Source organism: Panthera tigris, chromosome C2 (assembly GCF_018350195.1).
Source record: "Panthera tigris isolate Pti1 chromosome C2, P.tigris_Pti1_mat1.1, whole genome shotgun sequence".
Lineage (NCBI taxonomy): Eukaryota > Metazoa > Chordata > Mammalia > Carnivora > Felidae > Panthera > Panthera tigris.
The window spans coordinates 69849758-69877465 of NC_056668.1; the positions used below are offsets into that span (position 1 = coordinate 69849758).

Here is a 27708-nt window from a genome sequence, read left to right on the forward strand (position 1 = left end):
TCCTAGTGCCCAACGTTTCTGTCATAAAGCATCCAGGAGGTTCATCCATCCCTGCCATGAAAGGCACTGAAGGAAGCAAATAATTAATGAACATAACATCTAGCCAGGCAGCCACATTCACTGGCCAGTGTAAGGGAAAGGCTCAGGCTCATGGCCCATCTCTTCAAGTTCCACGAATTCTCCCTGCCACAGAGCACAGATATGCTTATAGCCCTTCCCCCTCCAAGATGGGAAGAGTTGGCCTGGGGTGGTGGAGGGGGCCATTCAGGAGGAAATGTTTAACATCTGAATTGGTTACCTAAACTCTCCAATCCACAGAAAGAAAAGTAAGGTAAACAAAAGCAGGTGTTATACCTGAATTAGGCTTTTTATCATTTAGGTCAGTGTGACTGTCCATCCACCCATCATCAAAAGTGTCTTTCCTCACTGTGCTGGGCACTGAGGATACAGAAATGACTCAATCCCTAGATTTGCCATGCAAGAGTTCACTGCACAGTCCCACTGTTAACTTGTGAAGGGTAACTTGCTGTACTCTGGTCTAATTAGCTTGTTAGTATGAGAAAAACACACAAGGAAAATGATATTCATTTTATTGCATCATTTACTGACTAGAACGCCAGACTTAAAGTAGGTATAAGTATAAAAATAACCAAATTCTTACAAATAATACTTTGCTGCTACAGTACTGAATAATTAGTGGAGGTTGCAATTATAATACAACTTTAAATAACATTCTCATAATGGTTTTAACACAATCAACCAGGGGCTAAGGTTTAAAGGTTTGCAAAAAGAAACTCGGGACAATGTGAAAACTCAAGAAGTTCATATCCCAGCTACGTGCTTCATTTAACCATAAATCCAGCGACACAAACAGTAACAAAACTCACAGCAACCCAGGATGAAAGACATTTTTTTTTTTTTTTTAAAGAAACAGGCCAAGGTAATACAGAAATCTGTGTTAGTTTCCCAGGTAAACCTGGTTCCATCCCACTTCTGTCCAGTCCCCTCCTTCCTACACAAGAACTCTGCACCTGCAGTGCATGTCCAAAAATACATATAAAACCAGAATCTAATATGCAGATCCTTTGAAAGCCTCTTGAAAAATGCAGAGGGGACAAAGCTGGTCTAAGACCTGTCTCTTTGTAAACCTTAATTGTCCCCTTTGGTTTCACAGGCTTTTCTGTGAGCGGTTGACACCAACTAGGATGGATTATAACACTATTGAAAAGATATTTTAGCACAACAAATTCACTGACATTTAATACTCTGATGTTTCTAGTATTTTAACCAGTTTCCTTCTCTGGGGATTTAAGAAAAAAAAAAAGAAAAACAGAACACACACTCAAAAGACAATTCTACAAAACCGTAGCTCTCTTCCAAAAATGCACATGAGAGCCTCAGAATGATGCTTTGTCAAGAAGGAGGAAAGGACAGGTCCCTTTTAACTCCACACAAGTCTTCACATAGAAAAATATCTTTGATATTAAGGGCAGTTTGAAAGATAGAAAATACTGAACTTTGTATTCTTTCTGTCTCCAAAGAAGTACTCTTGCTTTGAAATCAGTGTAAGTATCTTAGAGCTATGGGTTTCAACCCTACTTTGGGGTACACTGGGCTGACCTAAGCCAGGAGCAACTAGAATGCTCAGCTTTGGCTTCTTCAGGCAAAGTTCCCAGAGTTACCGCGCACCTGGGCACTTCGCCAGCGGGCAAGATGGCTTCATGGAGGCCCCACAAAGCCACGTGTGAGGCATGACCCTAATGTGCCTGCTCTGGGAACTTTCACATCTGAAAAATATCGTCCTTCAAAAACATTTTCTCTGGCAGCCATCCTGCCTTGTCTTGCAAAGATGCTGCCCTTCTGTTTGGGCCAACTTCTTAAGAATTACCTCTTGAAGAGCTTAATACTCACATCTTTGTTTATAATTTCAAATGCTATCAGCCAGCTTGATTACACTACCCATTCAACAATTTTGGCTCTAAATGACTTAGCTGCTTCTGAAAATAAAATTTCGTCAAAGAAGGAAGATTTGTCAGCATTTAAGACATTCAACTGAATATGTTCCCAATTTCTGATAACGTTCACAAAAATGTGCTTCCAGTATGTGGGAGCCATAGCCTTACCATGGGAACAAGGCCAAACAGCCCTGAGATGGACATCTAAGTCTGGCTGTGTTTGTCAGAAAACTGGGTCATCGCCTTACCCTTCCTACACTCAAAGCCACGCACCAGTATGCTTCTTGCTAAGCACAAGCCAGTCGTTATTAATGATGACCTCAAGTGTCCAAGAAATATATGCAATAACAAACCCGAAAGGACTTTTTCCAAAAGGATTCAACTTTTTTTTTTTTTTTGCATTTCATCTCATTAGTTTAGTTAATGCTTAATAATATTAAGGTTATTTATTTTTTCTTAAGTATATTTTAAGCCCAGTCTCTCATGCCCTCTTTGACATTTAAGGTACATTTAGACGGCGAGGCATTCACCATGATGGCAAGGCAGGAAGAAGGGTTTGAATCCTGGCTCTCCAAGGCAAGATATTTTTCCCTCTGGAAGTTCACAGGTACAAGAAACGGACACTCTCATGCATACTTCACAAGGGTGTGGTGAGTGAGGCCAGGGACGTTGCACAGAGCCTGGCCATAGTGGGAACACCAGAGATTCTGGCTGTGACAGGTAGACTTCGTAAGTTGTCTCCAGTGTCCTGGGCTGACTCATGGGGCAGAGAGGAAAAGACAGGAGAAATAAGAGCCCCTGGAGTTTAAACAAAACCCACAGTTGCCAGGTGGCTGGCAGGTGAGTCCCACCCTGCTCTGAGAGTCCCAGCAAAGTGCTTCCGCTTGCTACAGGACGCATGGTTTCTATTCAGTCAGCTCTCCCTGCAGAAGTTTAAGCCTCTCAAGAGCAGTTAAGTGTCACTTTTCCCTTCCACCTTCCCCTAGCTGTGGGGCCCCAGGGAGGCAGGACCATGGTATTTCTATGAGCACGGATCACACATTCCAGGTACAGGGGCTGATACCGAGCACCCATACGGGAGCTGAGAGCTTCTGCTTGCCAGGGGTGCCCCCAGCCCTGTCCCTTCAATCCAGCAGCTGCTGCTGTCCTATTGGTTGTTTGCCCTAGGCCCAGGCAGGTCCTTTAGGAGGTATTAACCCCAGGCCGGGGCAAAGCCAGCCTCTCCCTTCCTCACTCAGGGTGGCAGCTGGCACCGGATAACAATCATGCTGTTTGCAAACCTTCTTAGACCCTCACGCTTTTGAGATACACCTTCTCCAACCCCACAGCCTCCTAGAAATGAGATACATATGAACTTAACATTGTACGGGTCCTCCTTTTTTCACAGTAAATGAAAAACAATATTCTTAATCCATTTCATGTGCACAAAACGTACTCACAGGAAAGCATTCTTGGAACTCACAGGACACTGTTTTCTGGACTTTGGGATTCTTCCCAAGAATGCTTTTGAGACAGAACACTTCATTTTATGTAACTTCTAGCTTCTAGTCCTGACACAGGAGATGATTTGTCAGCTGTGATGTCATCCAACACCCTTAGCTGAGTAAGCCTGGGAATAGCTCCCCGCCATGGCTCTGGGTCCCTGGGAGGAGCAAGGATCAATATCAAGAGCCAGGAAGCTAGGCTACTCGCGAGACAGCCGAGCCTGTCGGCTATGGTGAGCCGGAGTGCAGGGGCTCAGAGCTCTCCAGTTAGATGCAAGACCAGGAGGCACAAAGGGCTGTTTGCGGATTCCCCAGAGAGATCCAAGACCCAAGGATTCTGAAAGGTGATGCTCTGAAATTTTAAGTCGGCATCCACTGACAAAAACAGAATTCTTTGCGTATCTCGGGAGATGAGTGCAATTTAACGACTAAGAAGCATCACACCTGATTTGTGTTCCTGCTGCAGCAGGGTATTGGTGGCTCGTGGAGACCCCGGGACACAGGAGTTGACACTTAAGACTGTTAGGACGAGGATTACATAAGAATAAGGATGAGATACATTCTAAAAAGAGAACTCTGAGAAAACAACCACACCCAAGACTTAACTGTCCCCGAAGGCTACACCGCTTCCATGAATGCAGGTGCCACGGAGCTCCAAGCTTCAGGATGGGAACAATTCTTTTGCCACTGTGTTCTCATCCCAAAACAGGATGTTTCAAAAGCAGATGATGAGAACAATTGCAGTTCCCCAAGCAGCACTTAAAGACGCTGAGTACGGGGTATGCCCCCTCCTCCCAGGACCCATCTCGCAGGCATAATAAATAAGACAGGTGGAATTTCCTTCCCAAAGGCAAACTCTCAACTCCTTAACTGGCCACAAGTCTTTAGCTCTCCAATGCCGACTTAAATGATGTTTCTGGAGGGAACCATGCAGCGGTATAAAGAGGTACAAATTACTGCATGAGTGAAAATAAGTTATTCAGTGAATAAACAGCTTTGAGCAGTTGGTTGAAAGTTCGCACTGAGTCAGTGGACAAGATCTGGGATACAATCAAAGAAGGCTGCACTAGTAAGGAAGCAGACTCACAGACGGGACGTGTGGCTCTATCCCAGCTCCCTAGGCTTCCTCAGGAACCCGCATGGCTTCCCAAAGCACTGGGTTTCAGGAAACTGAACGTGCCCCATCAGCCTGCTCCTTTCACCACATTCAGCTGCGGGGACTCCATCAGGCTGCTTTTCCATTAGTGGTGGAATGCCCCTCAGACCCAATCTGCATTCTGCTCTCCATTTCTACTGCATACACATAGTACTTGGGCCTCAAAGGTGGGGGGCGAGGCGCTCAGGGACGAGAAGCACCCCACCGCCTCCAGCTCTGAGAGTCCCCCACCAGGGCCCTCGCCCAGCGCCTGTGCCCACTGCTACCTGCTGGGCCTCACCACAGGCAGGGGGCGCCTCTATTGAAAACCACGTGGAGCTTGTTTTGCCCGGATCCAGACTTATTTGAAAAAGTGGGATGTAACTGCAGAGGGAAAAAATACTCCTAAATAAACGTGTCACCTTGATTAAAAAACAAAGTGGAGTGTGTGCTGTGCCTCATAAATTTCAATTCCTCATTTTGAGGGTGGGCTTGGAAACTGCAGGAGACCTAGAAGCCCACGAAAATACTGTATGTTCCCCTACAGCATCTCCAAACCTTAGCGGTATGTTTATCATCGTCATCTGTTGTTGAGCATGTAGATACTGGGCAGGAACACAACAAAAGAGCCAGTGCTCTGCCGTAAATTAACCACCACCCAACTGAGGCCTATGGAAGTGTCTGAGGAATAGAGGCCTTCTTTCTGGAACAGTCTTGAAACAAATCCGAAAGGAGACCTCCCTATCCAATTTACTAAAGTGCAAACTGAGGAAAGACTAGGTCCTGGTGAAGGTGCCTGACCATGTGCCTGGCTAACAGTCAGCCCTCGGCCGGTGGTGGCTGCTGAACTGAGAGACTCCTGGTACCGGCCCACGTTCACGTTCACAGTAACAGTGCAGGTGCCTAACAAGCAGCCCTCAGTTCCACGTCCCCGCATCCATCTGTCTCCTTCCACTGTGGTTACGCCCCTCACGCCTGTCCCGCTTCCTGCTTGCCATTCACATGTGGCTCCGCGAGTCCTGGGAGCAGCCAGTATTCGCGGGCCCCCCTGGTACAGTACTCTGAGCAGCCGAGATCCCACAAGTTGCTCAGAGCAGTGGGCCCTCCCTCTCTCTTCCGCACTTAGAAATAGTCTCTTCTCCTGCTCTCATCACTGATGAAAGATGGGTTATACTGTCCAGGGAAGATGCACGAGTGCCGTGACCCCGGCAGTCCAGTGTAGGCCGGGTAGAGTCCATTTCGTTCAAGTTCAGGATTCCTTACACCTGTGGGCTGGTAGTCAGAAAGAAAAGGAGAAAAGTCAATTTATTATTCATGGATCTAATTTAATGTGTGTGTGGTTTTGTGTTTTTAAGAATAATGCTATGTTTTAACAAACCTACGATGGAGGCAGCTAAACACAGCAGAGCAGGGCCCGACCCAGAAGTCAGAACCTTCCAGACCCTCCTTTCGTGAACCCTGGGATACTTTTGCCTATATTTCATTTTTTCTTTCTTTTCTTTCTTGCTTTCTTTTCTTTCTCTCCTTCCTCCCTCCCTCTTTCCTTCCTTCCTCTCTTTCTTTTCCTCCCTCCCTCCCTCCTCTTTCTCTTTCTTTCTTTCTCTCTTTCTCTCTCTCCCTTCCTTCCTTCCTCCCTCTCTCTCTTTCTTTCTTCCTTCCTTCCTTCCCTCCCTCCCTTTCCTTTCTTCCTTTTTTCTTTCTTTTTCTTTCTTTCTTTCTTTCTTTCTTTCTTTCTTTCTTTCTTTCTTTCTTTCTTTCTTTCTTTTCTTTCTTTCTTTCTTCTTTCCCTTCTCCTCCCCTCCCCTCCCCTCCCCTCCTCTCCTCTCCTCTTTCTTTTCTTAGTAGGCTTTATGCCCAGCATGGAACTCAGTGCAGGCTTGAACTCATAACCCTGAGATCAAGACCTGAGCTGAGATCGAGAGTTGGACATTTAGCTGACTGTGCCACCCAGGTGCCCCTGCCTATATTTTAAAAGGAGATTAAAAAAACTATCAAGGGGAGCCCAGCGATTTTAGACCAACATAGGAAAAGACCTGGGCTAATTATCAAGATTATTACCTGATTATTACCAGGTGTGTCTGTCTCTGTGGACCACAATGGCTTTAAATCCTCCCTGGCATTTAGCAGAACACTACTGTCTCTGCCATGAATGGGGAGTTGACTTTTGCAAGGTCATAGGACCAGCTGTCAAAGGTGGAGTGAGGACCTCAGAGCGGGAGGCCAACAGTGATTCTCAGGTATCTCTGACCAGATCCTAGCTGAGAGCATCATGACTACCTAGCTGATGTGCAAAAGAAGCCCCCAAGGAATGACATGGCTACTTTGAAGAGGCCCTCACTGAGGACCACCAGGAGAAAATGCTTGCCTGGCAGAAAGAAAACACTGGATACGGCATATAATGAACGTGAATCCTCGGGGTGCCCAAAGTACACCTGAGACCACTGTGAGGGACAGCCTTCTCAGGTGACAAGCTGCTTCACGCCATAAGCGTAGGCCCTGCTTCTACAGACTGCTCAGCCTATTTCCGATGTGCAGATGGGGCTGGTCTAAGTTCCTGATGATATCTATTTAAGGCAACTCTTTAGCTAACTCCATGGAAACGAAGAGGAGTTGGTCCTACGACACCACGGGTCTGTCTGTCCCTATGTGATCTCACCACGCTGGGGTGAAGAGTCCCTAGTAAAATGTGCAAGTGTGCGGGCACACTTGGGTAAGCCCCCTGCTTGGTTAGCAGATATCTGCAGATACATGGCTGCAGTTATTAGAGTAAAAGGAGTTCCCAGACTGAGAAGGAAGCAAAGCACTTATGCAGAAACATCAGTGGGAACATTTCAACTAGCGCTGTTTGTGTCTGTGTTGATTTTTCCCCTTATTCCCCTTGTTCTTCCTCCAGTTCTTCAAAGGGTCCACTGTTAACAACAGCATCCTTAGCGTGAACCCCTCCCGTCCAAAGTCTGAACCCTCACGGTTAGTCCCCATAGTAACCAGAGGTGTTGTGACTTCTGTCACAGGATTGCCTAGTGCTATTAAGTTCCCACAGGGCAAGGTCTCATGTTTATTGCTACCTCAAACGGGTCTACGTGGGATGAGAGGTCACCTATGTCTGTTTACTTTTCAGCTCAGGGTTGTGTTTGCTGGAGGGCTGAGGCAGCGCGATGGTGAAATGAACCAGGCAGCACATGGGAATAAGACAGGGGTTATTCAATGCGGGACAGAAGGAGCAAGGGTTCAAGGTAGTCTACCATCTTTCCAAACGATGCAGTCCAGGGCTGGGTGCAGTCAATTATTGAAGACCTACGGAGTGAATACTCTCCTAAACCTCTGAGAAGTGCTTGTTGAGGATGACATTGAACTGTTCTCCTTATACCTGTTTCTAATCCCCCAGTTTTAACTACCCAAACCACAGGAGGTAAAGCATGTGCCAGGGCCACAGGCTAAACGTCACGGAATTTTCTCTCAGTTTCCAATCTTATAACTTAAAAGCAAATTCCGTAACAAGAAGGGTTACTGCTACAACCCCATGAAGGTAATGTGTTCTGTGGAAATATCCTTTATATCTTGATGTCAAGACTAATAGACACCATGCAAATAGATCGTAAGTAAACTGAATATTAAATTATGTAAATAAGAGGCTCATGCCACCGTTCTCTTTAACCCTCAACTGACTGGAGCGTCTTTACCACCAAACACAGTCCAGAGGGAATCGTCAGAGGGAACTGGAGCCTGAGCTGCACCAGGCAAAGGGATACGCACCGAGTAATACACATCCGTCATCTGGAGGAGGTTTTTGGTACTTCCATTCTCATGCATTTCAATAGCTTCTCGGCCCCAGTCTTGTGAGCGAGGGTTCTTGGGGTACTCAGCATAGGGAGACATTTGGAAATCCCCACTTTTGAAGATGAGTTTGCTTATGTCATTTTTACTCTTTCTGTGGAGTGAAAAACATTTGGAAATTTAAATGAATAAGTTATGTAAAGAAATGATATCTGTGAAACACGTTCTATTATTTTAGAAGGTAAATTAGACTGAAAGCTACCATTATATTCTTCTGTAGATGTCCACTGAAAAATGGCATTATTATTATTTTTAGTGTTTGCCTAAAACAAGTGAAAATGCAATTAGATGCAAAAAAAAAAATGCAAAACAAAAAAGTCTTCCAACTCGAAGGGACAGGTTACCAGGGACAGGGAGGACAAACACAGCTGTAGTGAGGCAGACAGTCTCTTCTGGGGACAGAGGTTGCTGCCTCACGGTGGAGCCAGGGAAATCAGGGTCATAAATTCCCAGAATGCTGGCACCAAAGGGCCTTTAGGATTCTTCAGTCCAGTGGTTCCAAACCTGCCTGAGCACAAGAATGTACATGGAAGCTTCTAGATCACACCAAGATTTACTAAAAAGAGGAGCTCTGGGGATGAGACGGTTCTGGCTTTGCAAAGAGATGAGACCTGTGCCCCAGGTCACATTTTGCTACTAGCAAAGTGGGACTAGAGTTCAGGCCTCCCGCTTCACCAGCCAGTGCCCTTTTACCACATGAGGCTACTTCACAGACCATAAAAACAGGATATTTCACCTGTAAAAATGCCCACCTGTTTATAGTTCCCACACATATTCTCCTTTCAGCAGGTTAGGGAAAGCCCAGGATAAGTTCCCTACCTGTGAGGGTTCACTAGCTAGAAATGGTTGAAATATGTTTGATTTGGGGTGCCTGGGTGGCTCAGTTGCTTAAGTGTCAGACTCTTGGTTTCGGCTCAGGTCATGATCTCACAGTTCATGGGATCAACCCCCGCATCAGGCTCTGTGCTGACAGTACAGGACCTGCTTGGGATCTTCTCTCCCTCTCTCTCTGCCCCTCCCCTTCTCTCTTTCTCTCAAAATAAATAAACGTTAAAAAAAAACAAAACAAGAAATATGTGTGATTCACTTATCGAATGGGCCTAGGATCAGACATTTTTAGTTACATTTGCCCTGGGTAAGATATTCTGAAGTTTCTTCCTTTTTACCTCACTTTCCTATAAATAAACTTTCTGGGAAGGCATGAAATGACTCAGGGTCATAAAACCAAATGTCCAGCATGTGGCTTAGGCGTTGTCTTTCCTTGCACGTTAAGAACAGACCTGCCACTGTGTTGCTCCCTGGAGGGCAGGGCGTCCGGTTTCAAACAATGACTTACTAATTCACAGTCACCTTCCTTTTGCCGCCCATGGTCACAGGCTGCTTCTCCAGGCGGTTATACTACCTGGTACTGCACCCTCAGCAAATATGAGACTTACGTCTCCTTGAGGTTTAATCCCTCTAGCTTCTAGTCTCATACCCAGGATTTTATTTCCACTCATAGTTTGTCTTTGATGATTTGGTGGTAACTTTGTAAATGACAGGCAAAGGACCATGTTCCCGAATGGGCAGTTAGGGTACACTGCTCTCTGCAGCCTTCCTAGAGGTGAAGGATATCTTAAAATGTCATTCATGCCAACGGTCGAAAAGATAACTTGCTATTTTGGGAAGTGCCATCCTTCTGTTGCGTCAGAGAAATTCCTGCCATTTATAATCATCTAAATCAAAGGTCATAATTTTCCCTTATCTGAATAGATAATCACTGAGAATCCAACTCCTTCCTTTCTCTTCCTTTTCCAGTAGAAACTCAATCACACTGGCTTCCAGGAGGCCCAGAGCCAAGCCTTGTGCTGAGCACCTGCTCACCCCATGTGCCTGCTACAAATTGTTTACTGCTAAATTATCTCAGGTAACCCTCTTCATCTTTGCTTCTAAATGTGCCCAAAGTGTACACACCAGTGGTTGTAGTATATTCAGACTTGTGCAACCATCATCACAATCAATTTTACACTTCCATCACCCCAAAAAGAAACCCCTTACTCCTTGGCCATTACTCCTCAGTCCCCACTCCCCCTCCACCCCAGCCCTAGACAACCATTAATCTACTTTCGACCTCTATTAGATTTGCCTATTTTGAACATTTCATATAAATGGAATCATATAGTAGGTGGTCTTTTGTGACTGACTTCTTTCACTTAGTATAATATTTTCAAAGTTCATAAACTTTATAGCTTGTGTCAGTACTATGCTCCTTTTGATGGTTGAATAATATTCCATTGTGTGGATATATCCCATCTTGTCTATCTATTCATCAGTTGGTAGATACTGGGGTTATTTTCACCTTTTGGCTCCTATGAATAATGCTGCTATGAACACTCATGTACATGCTTCTGTGTAGACATGTGTAGACACACATATTCAGTTCTCTCCATAGCTACCTCAGAGCAGAGGTGCTGGGTCAAATGGCAACACTATGTTTCACTTTCTGAGGAACTGCCAGACTTTTTCAAAGCCGCTGCACCATTTTGTGTTTCCACCAGCAGAGTGTGAGCATTCTAATCTCTCCACATCCTCACCAACATTTGCTATTTTCTTTCTTTTTTTTTTTTTTAAATAGCCATTTTAGTGGGTGCGAGGTGGTCTCTAACGGCAATTTCATTTGCATTTCCCTAATGGCTAATGATACTGAGCATTCTTTCATGTGCCTCCTGGCCATATGTTTATCCCCTTTGGCGAAATGTCTATTCAAGTTCTTTGCCCATTTTTAAATTAGGTTACATCTTTATTATTGAGTGGTAGAACTCTTAATATATTCTAGATACAGTCCCTTATTAGACATAGGACTTTCACACACTTTCTCCTGTTCAGTGGGCTGTGTTTTCATTTTCTTGATAATGTTCTTTGAAGCACAGAAGTTTTTACGTTTGATGAAGTCCAATCTATCACTTTTTTGTTGCTTGTGCTTTTGGGTATTCTCTTTTAGTAAAGGAAATAAAGTCCCATGTGGTATCCTTTTCTTTGTTCAATGGCACTACCTATCAGGAATTTCCCTTTCTCCTTTTTTTAATGGTTCAGTCATACATTATGATTTAATACTGCGAACTACCCCAACCATTCTTTAACAGAGTGAAAACTGACCTGTGCTTAGCAGAGGCAAAGAGAAATAGAATGTGAACCCCCATCACTCACCGGCAGCAGGTAACAATCAGCGCAATGCCTAGAATAAGGAGAAGCCCGCCTCCTGCTGCTGCAATCACCACGGTGATCAGCTGATAGGCTAAACAGGTTAAAAAAGGATAAAGTGGACAGGTAAGAGGTAATAAATAAATAAATGCATACAAAGGAGTGATTCCCTCCCCAGCTCATAGCTATCATCAGGCCTTAGCTGGGGACCTCACCTTTCATTCCTGGGCCCCTAGGAAGGGCTCCTCAAGGCCAGCACTGCATTTTCTCTGTTGGAGAATAGTACAGTATACTACCCCAAATATTCCTTGTTGGCATGCTTATTTTGAGCTGATTATTTTTGAGAAACTGCAACACAGGAGAAGCTCTGAAAAGAGCAGGAGTAACCCTCGGGTCGCCTGGGTGGTTCAGTCGGTTAAGGGTTTGACAGCTCTGGGGCCTGCTTCAGATTTTGTCGGCTTCCCCCTCTGCCCCTCCCCCGCTCATGCTCTGTCTACCTCTGCCTCTCCCTTGCCTCTGCCTCTGCCTCTGCCTCTACCTCTGTCTGTCTCTCTCTCTCAAAAATAAAATAAACATTAAAGGGGCACCTGGGTGGCTCAGTCGGTTGGGCGGCCGACTTCGGCTCAGGTCATGATCTCACGGTTGGTGAGTTTGAGCCCCGTGTCGGGCTCTGTGCTGACAGCTCAGAGCCTGGAGCCTGCTTCAGATTCTGTGTCTTCCCCTCTCTCTGCCCCTCCCCTGTTCATGCTCAGTTTCTCTCTTTCTCTCAATAATGAATAAACATTAAAAAAATTTTTAAATAAACATTAAAAACAATTTTAAAAAAAAGAGCAGGAGTAACCCTTTTGTAAGGGAGATTTACATTAGAAAAGGGGCCTATGCCAGGAAGGCTGCTGTGACCAAAGATCACTTTTTCAATAAAGAGAACTGGTCTTCCCTGCCAGGCAGCCTTTATTGACCTAACATTTCCCCCTCTTACCTTCACCCGCTTGCCTTTGCAGCCCCTGACACCTAGCCCTTTCCTTAACTCAGAAGGGTATATAAGCATCAAATATCTGGCTGCCTCTGAGCCTCATATCTTTGTGGGGTTCCTGTGTGTGCTATATAATTAAAATGGTTTTATTTTTCTCCGGTTATCTTTTACTGAGGGGAGGGAGGTACGGTTCTAGAAGGATAAGGGGGAAATTTTTTTCTTTCCCTACCTACACTGTTTTGAGAAGACTTATCCTTTCTCAGCCACTCCTAGAATGGTGCATGGATCCCAAATTCTACCTGTAGACCAGCCCCAATGTCATTTTCACTAACAGAAAACTAAAGGAGATGCATGAAGTCTTCAAAAACTGAATCTGTTGGTTTTAACAACTGTTCTAAGATTTTATCCTTCCTACTTTTTTTTTTCTCACTTAAGATGGGTGCATTTTATTATGTGTAAATTAGGCCTCCAGTAAAGTTGTTTTTTAAAAAAAGTAATGGAGAAAATAGAGAAACATTTCTTGACTACTTCCCACACTTTGATATTGTTTTTAAAGTTTTTGAATTGATGATGATAAAGTAGATATAAAAATTCTTTATTTGGTTTTAGGTTCTTACTCGATAAGATAAAAAGTAGGCAACCCTATATTATAAGAAATATTACTGGTCAACTAAGTCTAGAGTTCGGGAATCACTGCATGAACCATGCTAGGCACTGAGTTGTTCACTGAATACATACAAACTGGATTTAACTACCAGATACTAGCAGTCATATATGTAAGCACACATATCATATGTAATAAACAATATTAACATTTTAATTAATTGGTTTTATACCTGCATATTTCTGGCAAAATTACATTTTCAATAAAGTATTCAGAGGCACCTGGGTGGCTCAGTGAAGCACCTGACTTCGCCTCAGGTCAGGATTGCACGGTTCGTGAGTTTGAGGCCCATGTCAGGCTCTGTGCTGGCAGCTCAGAGTCTGGAGCCTGCCTCAGATTCTGTGCCTCCCTCTCTCTACGCCCTACCCCTGCTATCTCTCTGTCTCTCGCTCTCTCCTAAAAATAAATAAGCATTTAAAAGAAAAGTCTATTCAGTATTCGGATTGGTTTTTTGTTGTTTTGGAAATATAATTAAAATTGTGTTTCCAGGTTGTAAGGTGTAGGATGTTTAAAAAGGGCCAATAACCAGACTTTCTATAGTAAATTAAGACTGGAAACATGTTCTCTTGGTATTCAGGTAAAGTCAAAGTAATGTGCAGAGCTGACAGCAAGCAGACTGTGTGATAAAAGCAAATAGAAGCTATCCAACCACTTACCTATCATTTATTTAAATAAATAGCACAGAAACCTGATTATCTTGAAAAACCATCAGTATTAAGGCATATAGGAAGCAAAGGCAAACCACGGAATGAGCTAATCCTCTCCCACATCTCCTGACACCTGTATTCAAGTTTCACTTTCAACAATATCTCTTGAATCTGTTGACTTTTCTTTGTCCCCACCAACACCACCCTAAACTGCCATCAACTTTTGACCAGGCAACGGCAACCACCTCCCAACTCACTTTCCGGTGCCCAGTCCTGCTCACTTATTTCAAAGAACAAGTCTGATCAAGCCGTTTCTCTGCTTTAAAATCCTACAGTGGCTTCCTTTGTTCCTAATGAAAGGCCGAAGTCTACTCCTGCTTCACCCTCCACACCAAGTTCGAATTTTCCCACTTCCAGGAAAACGAGCAGGCACTCATTTTAGAAGCCACTTGCAACTGGCTGCCAGTTGTGGCAGAGTCATCCTTGGAACAAAAGTTTTGTCTAAAAAGAAACACAGATGGGGGTGCCTGGGTGGCTCAGTTGGTTAAGCATCTGACTCTTGATTTAGGCTCAGGTCACGATCTCATGGTGAGATCGAGCCCTGCTTTTTGGGCTCTATGCTGACAGTGTGGAGCTTGCTTTGGATTCTCTCTCTCTCTCTCTCTCTCTCTCTCTCTCTGGCCTTCCCCTGCTCACTCTCTCTCTCTCTCTCAAAATAAATAAATAAATGTTAAGAAAGAAAGAAACAAACAAACACACACACACACACAGATGGAGTAGACCAGTGCTTCTCAAACTATCTGCTGCCAAAGACCAGTTCTTCTTTGTTGGTGATTTTGGGTATTGTTTTCAAATAAAAAAATACAGCCTCATTGACAATTCCTGCCTTTCCCTACAGGCACCAATCATGAACTTCCCTTTCTCCATTTTTTAAGGAGTCCTGTGGACTGGTTGTATAAAATAAAATAAAACTTTCATGCTTGGATGTCACAGCCATATCGAATTAACATAAACATTCCCAGGTGCTCCCTCTCCAGTTTTGTATTACTCCTGTCCTAGTCCAGGAACGGTCCACAGAGCACATTTTGAGTAGCAAAGGTACAGACCAGCATTTCTCAAGCTTTCCTGTGCATCTGAGTCACCCAGAGGGCTTGTGGGAACACAGATGCCTGGTCCCCAGCCTGAGAGATTGAATTCTGTAGGTCTGGAGTAGGGCCAAGAAGAGAGATGATCTCTGGCAAGATTCCGGGGCATGGTGGTGCTGCCAGACTGCAGACCAGACGTGGGGTGGCACTGGCTTCAACTGCACAGTAGAGAAAAGAACACTGTACTGAAAGCAGAGGACCTCATGCACATGAGCATAAATGGCTGGAAGGGGATCCACCAAAACATTCATAGAAGTTGGCGCTGCCTTGGGAAATCATGGCTAAACTTCTACTTTCCTCTTTGTGCTTTTCTATACTTCCCAAATGTTATTCACACACACACACACACACACACACACACACACACACACTCACACACACACACAACCTCCTCTTTTTTAAAGCGTATGTTCAATGCTCTTTGGCAGTTAGGTCTTATTACGGGGAACTTGTAATGAGCTTATGGACAAGATAACCCATAATTTTTTCCCTCATATGTGCTATCAAGTGAGTTCATGAACTAAAACAGACCTTTTGAACTTAAGACTGACCTTGGATTTATGATGAGGCCACATAATGATGTATAAGAGCATGGGGTTTGAACAAACACCAAATATAACATTTACAGTTTTGTGGGTGTTCTGTTTATTTATTGCGGTGAGACAGAAGGCAACGAGTGCCGTCTTAGGCTTGTCCATCCCATCCTTTCTATTTGAAGAGATTCTCCAGAATGATGAACTTGGAATTCTTAGTTCTACTTTCTCCTTGACATTTGTTGATATTTTACAGCCTATCTTTTCTTTATTCTTTTTGCAGTTTGATCATAGGTTGATGCTGCTGTCGTTGTTGGGAGCCCATTGTGGGCTTGGTCTTTCCTATAAGCTACATTTGTCCTTGTTTATATGCTCATTTGGATGAAAACTACTACAGGACTGTTTAGGCAGCCCCTCTCTGGGAACATTCACACCCCTCATGTGCAGGTTACACCGGGGGTGGTTAGAGTGGGTTACGTTTGTGTTTATAGCACCATCCCTGGCCACAGCTGACTGGTCCAGGAGTAAACACATGATCCAAGTGGATCAGTCAGTTCCTTCCCAGGATTTGCAATTTGGTGAAGAGAGAGAGAGAGAGAGAGGGGGAGAGAGAGAGAGACAGAGAAAGAGCGCATACACGCCTTCTCTTTCAAAATGGCTGAACGGTGACATGTACTTGAAGCTGCCTGCTGAGTCTATTTTCAGTCATGTTGTCTGGGAAGGAGGGAAAGCCTGCACATGGACACACACAGCAAAGAGTGAAGGTGAGAGATAAAGATGGAGTCTTGTTAATGTGTAGTCTGAAAAGCAAGCCCCTAAGCGCCAGCTGCTGTGGTTCCCCACAATTCCCTGCTTCTTACTCCTTCTTACCCTGGAATTCCATGACACACCCCAGGATCCTTCCACTAAACTGTCTTTTGTTGCTTAAGCTAGTGAGGCTGATTTACTCCAGAAGAACCTTAGCCAACTGTGATACTGTGATTTATAACAAGAAATATATATTTGGTCTTACCCCTTCCTGGCACAAAGTTTTTAAAACCCTTGGAATTTCCTAAGTGAAGAGAACAGAAAGGTGTCTTTTGTTATATTAAAGAGGTGACTTTTGGAAAGTGCCTGAGGATGGAGGGCTGGTTGCCAGGAGAATCAACCATGTGATTAGAGGGTTGGAATTTTCAGTTCCCATCCCCTGACCTCTGGGGAGGGGAGAGGGGCTGGAGGTTGAATTCATCAATGGCCAATGACTTAGTCAATCATGCTGATGTAATGAAGCCTCCATAACAATCCAGAAAGACAGAGTTCACAGAGCTTCTGGGCAGATGAACATGCAGAGAGCTGGGGAGAGTGGCTCCCTGGGAGAGAACATAGAAAAACTCTCCAACCTTCCCTTGGGCCTTGCTCTGTGTGCCTCTTCCATCTGGCTGTTCATGAGTTACATCCTTTTATAATAAACCAGTGATCTAGTGAGTACACTATTTGAGTTCTGTGAGCCACTCTAGCAAATTAATGCAACCCAAGGAGGGTATTGTGGGAACACTGATCCACAGCTGGTTGGTCAGAAGTGTAGGTAACAGGCACTCAGACTTGCAGTTGGCATCTGATGAGGAAGGGGAGACGGTCTTATGGGATCGAGCCTTTAACATGTGGGATCTGATGCTGTCTCCAGGTAGATCATGTCAGAAGTGAGTTAAGTGCTTGGTGGCATGGAAAAAACACACACGTCACAAATGGTGTCAGAACTGAACCAACCAGTACACCTTCTTTTAAAACTCTTGAGCCCATTACAGACTTTTCTAGGTGGCCACATTGTTGTATTTAAAAATTCCTTCAAGGGGCGCCTGGGTGGCTCAGTTGGTTGGGCATCCGACTTCGGCTCAGGTCATGATCTCGCGGTCCGTGAGTTCGAACCCTGCGTCAGGCTCTGTGCTGATGAGTCAGAGCCTGGAGCCTGTTTCAGATTCTGTGTCTCCCTCTCTCTCTGACCTTCCCCCATTCATGCTCTGTCTCTCTCTGTCTCAAAAAAATGAATAAACGTTAAAAAAAAAAAAATTCCTTCAGCTATCTCCATGTTCCCCCTCACTGAGCTCATTAGTAATGCATGGTTAAAATTTTGCCTTTTAAATCTTTCCATTCCTCTTGCCTTCAGAATCTCTGTTCACAGCATTCTTTTTCTTGTCTGTAGCTTGTGAAATGTGTCTTTCTCACATCTATAGGCTGTATGTGGCCATACCCAAGAGGAGATACAGAGCAATATTCCCCTCTCCCAAGCCCTGCTTCCTTTCTGTTCTGACACTAAGTGAGGTCAGTCAAGATTGCGTGAGATGTTGGCTTCAAGGGGAATGAAATTTCCAGATGACTTCTGGACAATTAATTATCTTTTTTCGTTCCTAAGCAATTTAGTGCTGTCATCCTGGATGTTTGTTATGAGTAACTGACTCCTGCCAACACACAGCATTTCCACTGGTGTGAATCTATTTAAAGCCTAGTGTAATAATACAGTGAATGCACTACAAGATACTTTATACATTGGTCACCAGATGGTGGGATGGGTGGGAAGACCATGTAGATCTTTAAGTTGAATGTTCTGGTTTCACTGGAAGCAGAGAAAGAGGTTCATATGTGGGGAAAACAGGCTCTAAATCCTTGCTGGCCATGCTAGGAGGTTGGTGGGGAAGGAGTCTCTGCTGAAGGAACACAGGACCTTTGAACAGAAAGAATCCTCTACAAAAAGGCATGTTGTGAGGGGCACTTGGTGAGCTCAGTCTGTTAAGTGTCCGACTTTGGCTCAGGTCATAATCTCATGGCTCATGGGTTTGAGCCCCGCGTTGGGCTCTGTGCTGACGGCTCAGAGCCTGGAACCTGGTTCAGATTCTGTGTCTCCCTCTCTCTCTGCCCCTCCCCCACTCACGCCCTGTCTTTCTCTCTCTCTCTCTCTCAAAAATAAATAAAAATTAAAAAAAAAATTTTTTTTTTAAATTTTTTTTAACATTTATTTATTTTCGAGACAGAAAGAGACAGAGCATGAACGGGGAAGGGTCAGAGAGAGGGAGACACAGAATCTGAAACAGGCTCCAGGCTCTGAGCCATCAGCACAGAGCCCGACGCGGGGCTTGAACTCATGAACCGCAAGATCATGACCTGAGCCGAAGTCGGACGCTCAACCAACTGAGCCACCCAGGCCCCCCTAAAAAATATTTTTTTAAGGCACGTTGTGAACATATAAGAGGGATGGGTAAAAACGTCTGCAGCCAGACAAAGGTAATCTAGGAAAATTATGCGAGTTCTATAATCACAAAGTGACAAGAACCACAAAATAGAAAAATGGCTTAGAGGATGGGAATATAAAAAAAGACATTAAAGAGGTAGTAAGAGGGGAATGGTGTATCTGCAGAGTAGAATCATAGTTATCGAAAGTGACCTTATAAAATGATGTAAATGAAAACACTGCACAGCTTACTAGACTTAAAAACAGGTTACAAAACAGTATATTCTGTTAGAAAGATGCACACATATGTACTTCTGGAAAGATACATAATACCAGTGCTTCTCAAAGTTTAATATGTGTATAAATCTGCACATTAATCACATTGAGGGGTCTGGTTAAAATTCAGATTCTGATTCCATAGGTCTGGAGTGGAGAGGCTTGAAATTCTACATTTCCAACAAGCTCCTGGGGGAAGCTGGCACTGCAGGTCCTGTGAGCCATGCTGAGTAGCAAGGGTAGATGCCAGGGTATTGACAGGGCAGTTTAGTAGGTGATGAGAGTGTTTACTGTAGTTTCCTTCTTCCCTCAACTTCTATTTTCTAATTAACTTGAGTTAAAAAATGAAAATTAACGGGCATGTGTTATTTTATATTACAAAAAAACAAAATTAATTTATCTTAAAAAGAGAAAAGAGGTGAAGCAAACCAAGATGGCATGGGAGGTGCAAGGAGGAGCCAGTGTAAAATCCAAGCAAAGGAGGAAATGAGGGCACCTGAGAAAAGGTAGAGCAGAAGGGGAAGCAGGGGCATCTCTGTTGACAGTTTGTAAGATCATTCTGAGGCCAGTATAAGAGCTAGAAGGCAGAATTGTTAGGATCTGTGGTGTGAACAAGTGTCTGTTTATTGGACACAGAAGAAAATAAAAAGAAGTACAGTGACAGGTGCAGACTTGAGCTGAAGGGTGAATGCAGGGGGTGCAGGTGGCCCTACCAGGTGCTCCTGGGCCTGTGCTACCTCTGAGACGAACGGGGTTTGCAAGAAAGGCTTGTCCTGACCTCTCCAGCTTGAAGAATATTCTCTATGAGGAGCAAGAAGTGGAATCTGCACATAACTCAAAAGCTAACAGAAACTTTCAGAAAGGCAGGTCATAGGTTATGCCTAAACCCAGAATGTAGTGGCGTGGGATGACTTCCAGAAACGCAGGAGTGAGGGAATCTCAAGACTTGGCTAAACAAAGGTGAGCTCTCCAACTCGTTGAGCTTGGGTAGATCATGTGCCCCAAGAAGTCTGCATAGAGAAGCATTTCTTACCTGTAAAGAATCCAGCCTAAACCATAGCCCCAAGAAGGCACTTACTGTCATTGGTGGTGAGAGCAGAAGTGACAGCAGTGAGTGGTCAGAGTGCTGTTATTTGGCACAAAACATTGAGTGACGAGCCAGATTCCACAAGGTGCTATCACCACAAATGGGGATGAAATTCAGGTGTTCCCATTCCTTAACCAACACTGAGGGCCAACCTGAGATCTCAAACAAAGGGATAGGTGGAAGGTGCTATTTATTATCAGCCACTATTGACTGCTTTGCAACACTAAAACAGATATCAAAATTGTACAGTGATATTCACACACCATCAAGGAGTTAACAAGTCACCAACACAAGGTGGCTGGAAGCGGGTCATCCAGACAGAAGCCTGCCCTCTGCTGGACATAATGATAACAACTTGGATGAAAGCGGAAGGAAAAGAAGTCTCAGGATCAGAGAGAAATATCCTGGCTACTTCCAAGACCCCACAAACATAAGGGGAAGACACAGGAACTTACAGAACAATCAATGGATATACGGGTATATCATCTCCAGACCTGTATAGTCTTTAATGATCTCTGAAGAAAAAATCACTAAATGCCACTTAGAACAATGCCCTACAGTTCACATCCCTTTCCCCAACCCTTTATGGGGCTTTCCCCTATATCCATTTTCCCTCCTTGGATCACTCTTCCACTCACTGAGAAATCAAAGCATTTTCTGGTAAAGCCTATTTAGGGAGCTGTTTGAGCAAACAGGGTTTGAAGTACTGGCTCCTGAGAGGCCTGTCAGGACCAGGAGACACCAGAAGGATGTGGCAGATGGCGTCTCCTACTTCCTGCTCCCTGGCTTAACCCCAGAGCCAGCCACATCTCCACACTCCTCACCTGCTTTCCTCATTCTCCCTTTGCCATCTGATGGGGTTCTATTCAAATAAGTTTCTTGCACATGTGATACAACTCTACTGTATCTTGAGCCTTCCTCCTTCCCTCAAATTATTCTAAAACCATCCTCTATGACATTATCTAAAGCTTCTCCTTTTCTAATACTTACAGTGTCTTAGAATAAGGTTTACAGGCTCGTGGTGCAATCGCCACTGTTAGCTCTAAACCATCTCTTCTAAAGAACTATATGTACTCTTTAGTTCTAGTATTCCATCATTTGGTGAACACGTCTCAAATTATCGTAAATGTTTTGTCTGACTATTTAGGCTCCTTCTTTCTACATTGAAAGTTCTAGGCTTTCTTCTATTTTCGTGCGCAGGCTACTCCATTCTCTGATCAATTTAAGAGTGTTCTATGGCTTGGTTCTGGTTTTAAGTGAGGAGTGAGATTCACACTAGAAAGTGAACAAAGATAATTCTGCACCCCAGGCAGCCCCTGTAAAGCACAGATACCTTCCTGAACACAAGCATAAAGATCCTGAACCCAGTTGACAAAGCTCGTCTAAATAGCGATTTTTATAAAGGGACATATACTGCTATCCACACTGTTTTACATAGGCCAACAAACCTCAGAAAAAACAAAAAACAAAGACAAACAAAAACAAACCCAGAAAACAAAACAAAAAACCAAAACAAACAAAACCAAAAAAAAAAACCAAAAAACAAAAAACAAACCAAAACACAACAAAAAACAAAAAAACCCACAAAAAACAAAAAACAAAAAAACCCTGAAGCCCCCAGTTACGGAATGGATAGGTCACAGGAATAAAAGGTCCAGCATAGGGAATATAATCAACGGTATTGTAATAGCGATGGATGGTGACAGATGGTCGCTACACTTGTGGTGAGCACAGCATTATGTATAGACTTGTAGAATCGTTATGTTGTGCACCTGAAACATTGCGTGTTGACTGTACTTCAATTAAAAAACAAAAACAAAAAACTAAAGTCTACTTTTTTTTCCCTGAAGATCTAATTGGCTTTATTAAGTGGTTCATGAGTCAGACAGCAACCAATCCCATCTAGGAAGTAGAGAGGAGTTCAGAAGCCCATTTTTTCAAGCACTGATATTTAAAAATAATTTTTACTATTTTATAATTTTTAAAAAGCATAATGTATGATAACTCCCTCCTCTTGTTAAACTGAGTACACCTGTGATACTGCGATATACTAAGAAATTTTTATTTGGTCTACACTCCTGGTTCTTAGCCTAAGAGCTTCTAAAACCCTTGGAATTTCTGGATGAAAGGGGTGAGAGTTACACCTTTTGTTATTCATTCGGAGCCTTTCTCAACCACACCTCGGTTTATGCTAATAAAGTAACCCTCCAAGGATGGGGGCTGGTTGCTGGAGGAACTTAAATCCCACCTCCAACCTCCAATGGCCCATGACCAGTGATATCATTTATTGATACTGCGTACTGGAACTCCCCCCAAAACCCTAAACAAGGAAGTTTTGAGAAATTCTGCAGTGGTGAACACTTAAAGGAGTGGGGAAGGTGGTGTGTCCAGGAGGGCATGGAAGCTTCCAGCACCTGCCCCTATACCTGCCTCTGCATCTCTTTGTTTGGCTGTTCCTGAGTTGCATCCTTTATAATAAACTGGTAACATTAAATAAATTTCTTGCATACATGATACAACTCTACCGTATCTATAAATTCTGTAAGCTGTTCTAGCAAATTACTGAACCTGAGGAAGGGGTCGTGGGAACCTCTGATTTATAGTTGGCTGGTCAGAAGTCCCAGAGGCCTGGACTTGGGATTGGTGTCTGAAGTAGGGGCAGTCCTGGGACACGGAGACAGTGTCTGACACTAACTCTGGATAATGTCAGAATTGCTTGGTGTGAGGAAAACCCTGACACATTTAGTGTCAGAAGCTTTGTAAGTAAAAAACAGTTCATAATAACATGGAACACCATTTGGTGTGTGATGACTTGGGTCCATCATGATGAATATCTGTACTTAAGTGGTTTTATGGCATGATGGTGTCCTTAGGGATTACTAAATAAGATAGGGTTGTCTACCTCTCCATGGCCTCAGCTTACTACTTAAAACACACACACACACACACACATACATACACACACACACACACAAAACCCTAAGTCACATTAATTCTGTGAACTCCTCTCTTTGTTCTGTATGACTCTATACATATTGGCTTTAAGCAATGCTTCCCCAGTCTTTCTCTTAGGCTATTTACTGTAACCTCTTGCTAGTTTGCAGTCAGGATAAAGCCAATGCCCAAATCACCAGTAATCATAGATGGATATGTAATTCTAAGTCTCTAGACTCTGGCCTTGCAAAGTGGCTCCGTGCTGGGCACACCAACATAGCTTTATGTCAGTTAAGTATTGAATTTGTTTTACTTTATTATTTTAGTTTATTTATTTATTTATGCTCAAAGAAAGTACAATAATGAAACTTTCTAATAGAAAGCTTTATATGCAAAGAAAATACCAGTGAAGACATAAAATGTCAGGTATACTACTGGGGAACAGGAACTGGGCACTTTTACACATATTAAATAAGGTCATGTCTACTTTTGGTCTAATAAACTTAGACCAAAGTATAGACTTTGGTCTAACTTAGACTGTTGGTATGTTCATCTATAGAATGAGGGACAAAGCTATCCTAAAATAAAGTACTGAATGTTATTATTCCTATTGTATCATATATCCAGAATTTCCTTCAATCATTTCTCAGCTCTCCGGATCACAAAATGTCAGTGAAAGTGATCTTAAATAAGTCGCAACTGCTTTTCTCAAAGAACAGAACCCACCCTCCTTACTGAAGCCTGACCCGATTTTCTCGATCAACTGCTATCTTCTCTTGGACTCTTGCTTCCACCATGGATACTGATTAGAGTTGAAAGTCTCAGGCTGGCCATCAAACACCAGAACAGCGTGGTCCCTTTTTCTTCTGCCAAACTAATCCTCCACTCTGGCTTCCTCTCCTTCTGTCCTCAGCCACACCACACACATGGTCCCTGGAACACCACCAGCCCAGGCTGCCCCAAGACCTTCAAGTTGTTCCCTCTGCCTGGATTCCTTCTCCTTCTCCTTCTGCCAGTTGAAGTCTTCCAAAACGTCCAATTCCATCCCCTCCAAGAAATACTGAGGAAGCTCTTCTATTCTCCTGGGCGTGCTCTGTCCTGCCTCCCACCTCCCACCTAGCTTCTTGTATTAACACTCCACCGTCAGGGCTGGTCAGGAATGTATTCATCTCCTCCACCAGACCTGGAGCCCCTGGAGAGCCCTCCACTTTCCCCACACCTCCCAGCATAGGGGCTGAGAGGAACCAAGGGAAGGGGAAGACATACACCCTGTGCAGGACAACAACATTGGCCCCGCCCACACGAAAATCCAGACCATTGCATACTCACGGTTTCCACAGTTGAGACCACCGAGCCCAAATGGGCAACTGCAAGACAACAAAGAAAAAGAACAAGAATTACTTTCAAAAGTCAAAAGAAGTAATGGGAGGCAATCTACCCAAGTAACTTCTAAATAAGGCCTGTCACAAATGCATCAGAATATATGAGCACAGAGCCTACCTCATACAGGTTTCATTTTCAAGCCTATATCCATCTTCACATGCTGAAAGAGAAAAGGGAAATCCATGAATAAGTCCCAGGACTTCCTTTGTCCTAAACTGACAGTTAGTAGACACCAGTCCCTTTAAGTCTCCAAGAATATTCTAGAACCAGAAGCCTACAAATAGCTTTAGAATTATCTAGTACCTGCCAACTCAACCTTTTATTTTACCACAGAATTTCCTTAACCTTTTAGTGGCTCTCACTTTCCCATCTATAAAAAAAGGGGATAATAACAGCAATAGTAGTATCTACCTTGTAGTTTCTTGGAAGGAATTAAATAAAATAAGGCATGTGAATGGTTTAGCACAGTGCCTGGCACATAGTTATCACCAAATAAATGTTTGTAGTTATAATTATTATCCAACCAATGTAATTATTTTTGGAAGTTTTCTGTGGCCCCTGTGTTACATTCTTCCACATACACACAGACAAATGCTTTGGTTTCTTTAATGTAAGTCAAACCTTTAAGCTGCTGCTGCCCTCACTGACCCCTTCCAAGAGGAAGTAGGAGCTGTGACATCCTCTGGGACATGGTCAGGGTGGAGCTCACCCTACCATCTGTGCAGGGGATTCTGGACATATCTAGATGAGTGCTAATCAGCACATCACCCAAGAACATAACTTTGAACCCTCTGGTGCTGCTGCTCATGGACTGAAGGGCTGTGGCCCAGCCATTCCTGGGGATCAGCAGTTTCTGAATTTATTTGATCATGGAACACTACAATAAGCTGACAGAACAGCATGAGCTATAACGCATGCTTGGATGGAAGCAGACAATAAAAAATGGCCTCATAGTCAAATTCATTGCTGCAAGAAGTGATAGGAATTTGATTCATGAATAATGTACGATATACTGCATAAAAGATGACAGATAAGAAAAGGTACACAGCATACAGCAGCAATCCCTGGACAGACAGCACACACGCTAATGGTAAGATGTGAGTGTCGGCAGCATGCACGGATCAGGGGGTGCATGCCCTGTGGGCTGGGACAGGAGGTCTCTCACAGGCGTCCTGCATCCTCTGTTACGTGTAATAATTAGTGTGTAATAATATTAACTTACGTAGATGTGCCCAATGCTGTTCTTCCTTCTGTTTGTTTAATTTTTAATTTAATTTTTTTATTTTTAGAGAGAGAGACTGTGTGAGCAGGGGAGAGGGGGCAGAGAGAGAGAGAGAGAGAAAGAATCTTAGGCAAGTTCCATGCTCAGCGCAGAGCTGGACACGGGGCTCGATCCCATGACCCTGGGATCATGACCTGAGCCGAAATCAAGAGTTGGATGTCAACCGACTGAGCCACCCAGGTGCCCGCTTCCTTCTGTTTTTAATGTTAGATGCTAAATGTTTCTAGCATCTATTTTGTTGTCCTAGATTATCGAGATATCACTAGAGTTTCGTAGAATAGTTCAGAAAACACTGCTCTAAATAATCCACAATTCTTTTATAGCAGATCATTAGAGTTGTCACCCTGGACTGTGCTGTTTTGGCTCCACAGAACCACTTTTCCTGAGCTCCATCCTCTTGTAGTAAGGGCTATTATAAGCAGCAGCCCTGGGAAGGCCCCCAGTATCTACTGCAGGATGTCACGGGCCACACTGCCACAACACCACACAGTAACCTCTTGATGAGGACGCCCCAAAGAAATTTCTCTTGGGCCTTGGGGCCTACAAAGATGGGGATGCTTCTGAACGACTGTACTTTGTTTTATGAACCCTGACTCTCTCTAAAACCGTATTTCTCTCTTTGCCTCAATGTCCAGAAAGCTCAGAACTTGAATGAGTGGCCTACCTTTAGCAAACATGCAGGACTTTACAGCATATCTTTCTGCATATTCACTTTCCTCTAGCTTCAGCAAAGTAGTAGCTTTATTTCCACTTCAACCTAATTTATCTTTTAAATTAAACCTTATTTAGTTTAAGTTTAGGCTTTTTAGTAGGTGCTTCCAATCTTTTTTGCAACAAAGTAGGGCATGATCATATTCCATTTAGGGGAGGAGGAACGAGCCCCTTCACCACATCTTGGGACACCTCTGAGTTCGCTGCTGGCCTTACTCAGGTGGGGCCTTCTTAAGGAACAAGCTGAGAACTCCTGCTTCCCTGGGCACGGAAAGCACCATCCCTGGCAGTCTTCATGCTACAGTGGTTTGTGGGAGCCGGGAAGCCACTCCTGGGTACTCCACGGCTCTTTCTCCAGGGCAGCTCCACGGGGACCGCTGGCCTCCCTGTGACTCATCCCCATCCATCTCAGCACTGAGGCAGGCTGATGTCACAGCAGTCTGTTCTATTCTGAACACTTCTTCCCGGAAATGTTTTTACATCAAATCTACCCACCCAGCCCTCCTCTGCTGGGTGGGAGCTTTCCATCCTGTGGCTGTCATCCTGCCAGACGTAACGTCCATCTGTTGCCCAGGCTGTGAGCTGATGGGTTGGGCTGTTTTCACTCAGCCTCAGAAGTGGCCTGACTTCCTGGTGTAACGATATTTTTTCTTTACTTCGAATGGGCTCCTTTGGTCATTCACCAACGACAGAGTGCCACCGTGGGCCTGGTGCTATTCTAAGGGTTCTTAGAAAGAAAGCTCCAGTGTGCCTTAGGACCCAGCTCGTCATCTCCACACCCTAGTAGGACTGACCCGTGGAGCACTGGACACAATGGAAATGTGGCAACTGCTAGTGTGTATGCCCAGATTGGGTTTCCCCTATTGACATGGAACATAAGCCAATTCAAGCCTCCTGGCCCTTGATAAAATAAGCAAGTGGTGGAGTCTTCAAGACTCTCTTGTTACCAAGCTCTGGCATTTGTGTTCTATCATATTTGCTACCCTATCATCCGGTTGTTAATTCAACAGACACTTGTTAAACCCCACAATGTGCTAAGCATATGCTAAACACAGTTCTGGCTCTCAAGGCACCTGCTGCCTGGTGAGAGAAAGAGGCCTGCATGGCAGAAGAAAGCTAAGACACCTATGGGAAGGACACCTACTTCAATTTTGTATGATGCTTTGAACGTCTGGTAAAGACACTGTGAAGATATTTCATGGGAGACATTAAGAAGTGCATACATACGTACAACAGAGAACAATAGAGTCCTGCTAATGTACATATTTAGAAAACACACCTAC

The 27708-nt window shown here is 44.0% G+C and overlaps 1 protein-coding gene across 1 annotated transcript in view; it reads right to left on the reverse strand.

Moving 5' to 3' along the window:
* Positions 1–573: 573 nt before the first annotated feature.
* HEG1 (heart development protein with EGF like domains 1) overlaps positions 574–27708 on the reverse strand; it is an 89972-nt gene continuing 62837 nt past the window's right edge. Inside the window, exons 14-18 of the mRNA XM_042998336.1 lie at positions 24550–24592; positions 24379–24416; positions 11595–11682; positions 8328–8502; positions 574–5846 (exon numbers count right to left, since the gene is read on the reverse strand). Of these exons, the coding sequence (XP_042854270.1) occupies positions 5697–5846; positions 8328–8502; positions 11595–11682; positions 24379–24416; positions 24550–24592 (494 nt within the window). The 3' untranslated portion in view covers positions 574–5696. The remainder of the gene's footprint in view (positions 5847–8327; positions 8503–11594; positions 11683–24378; positions 24417–24549; positions 24593–27708) is intronic.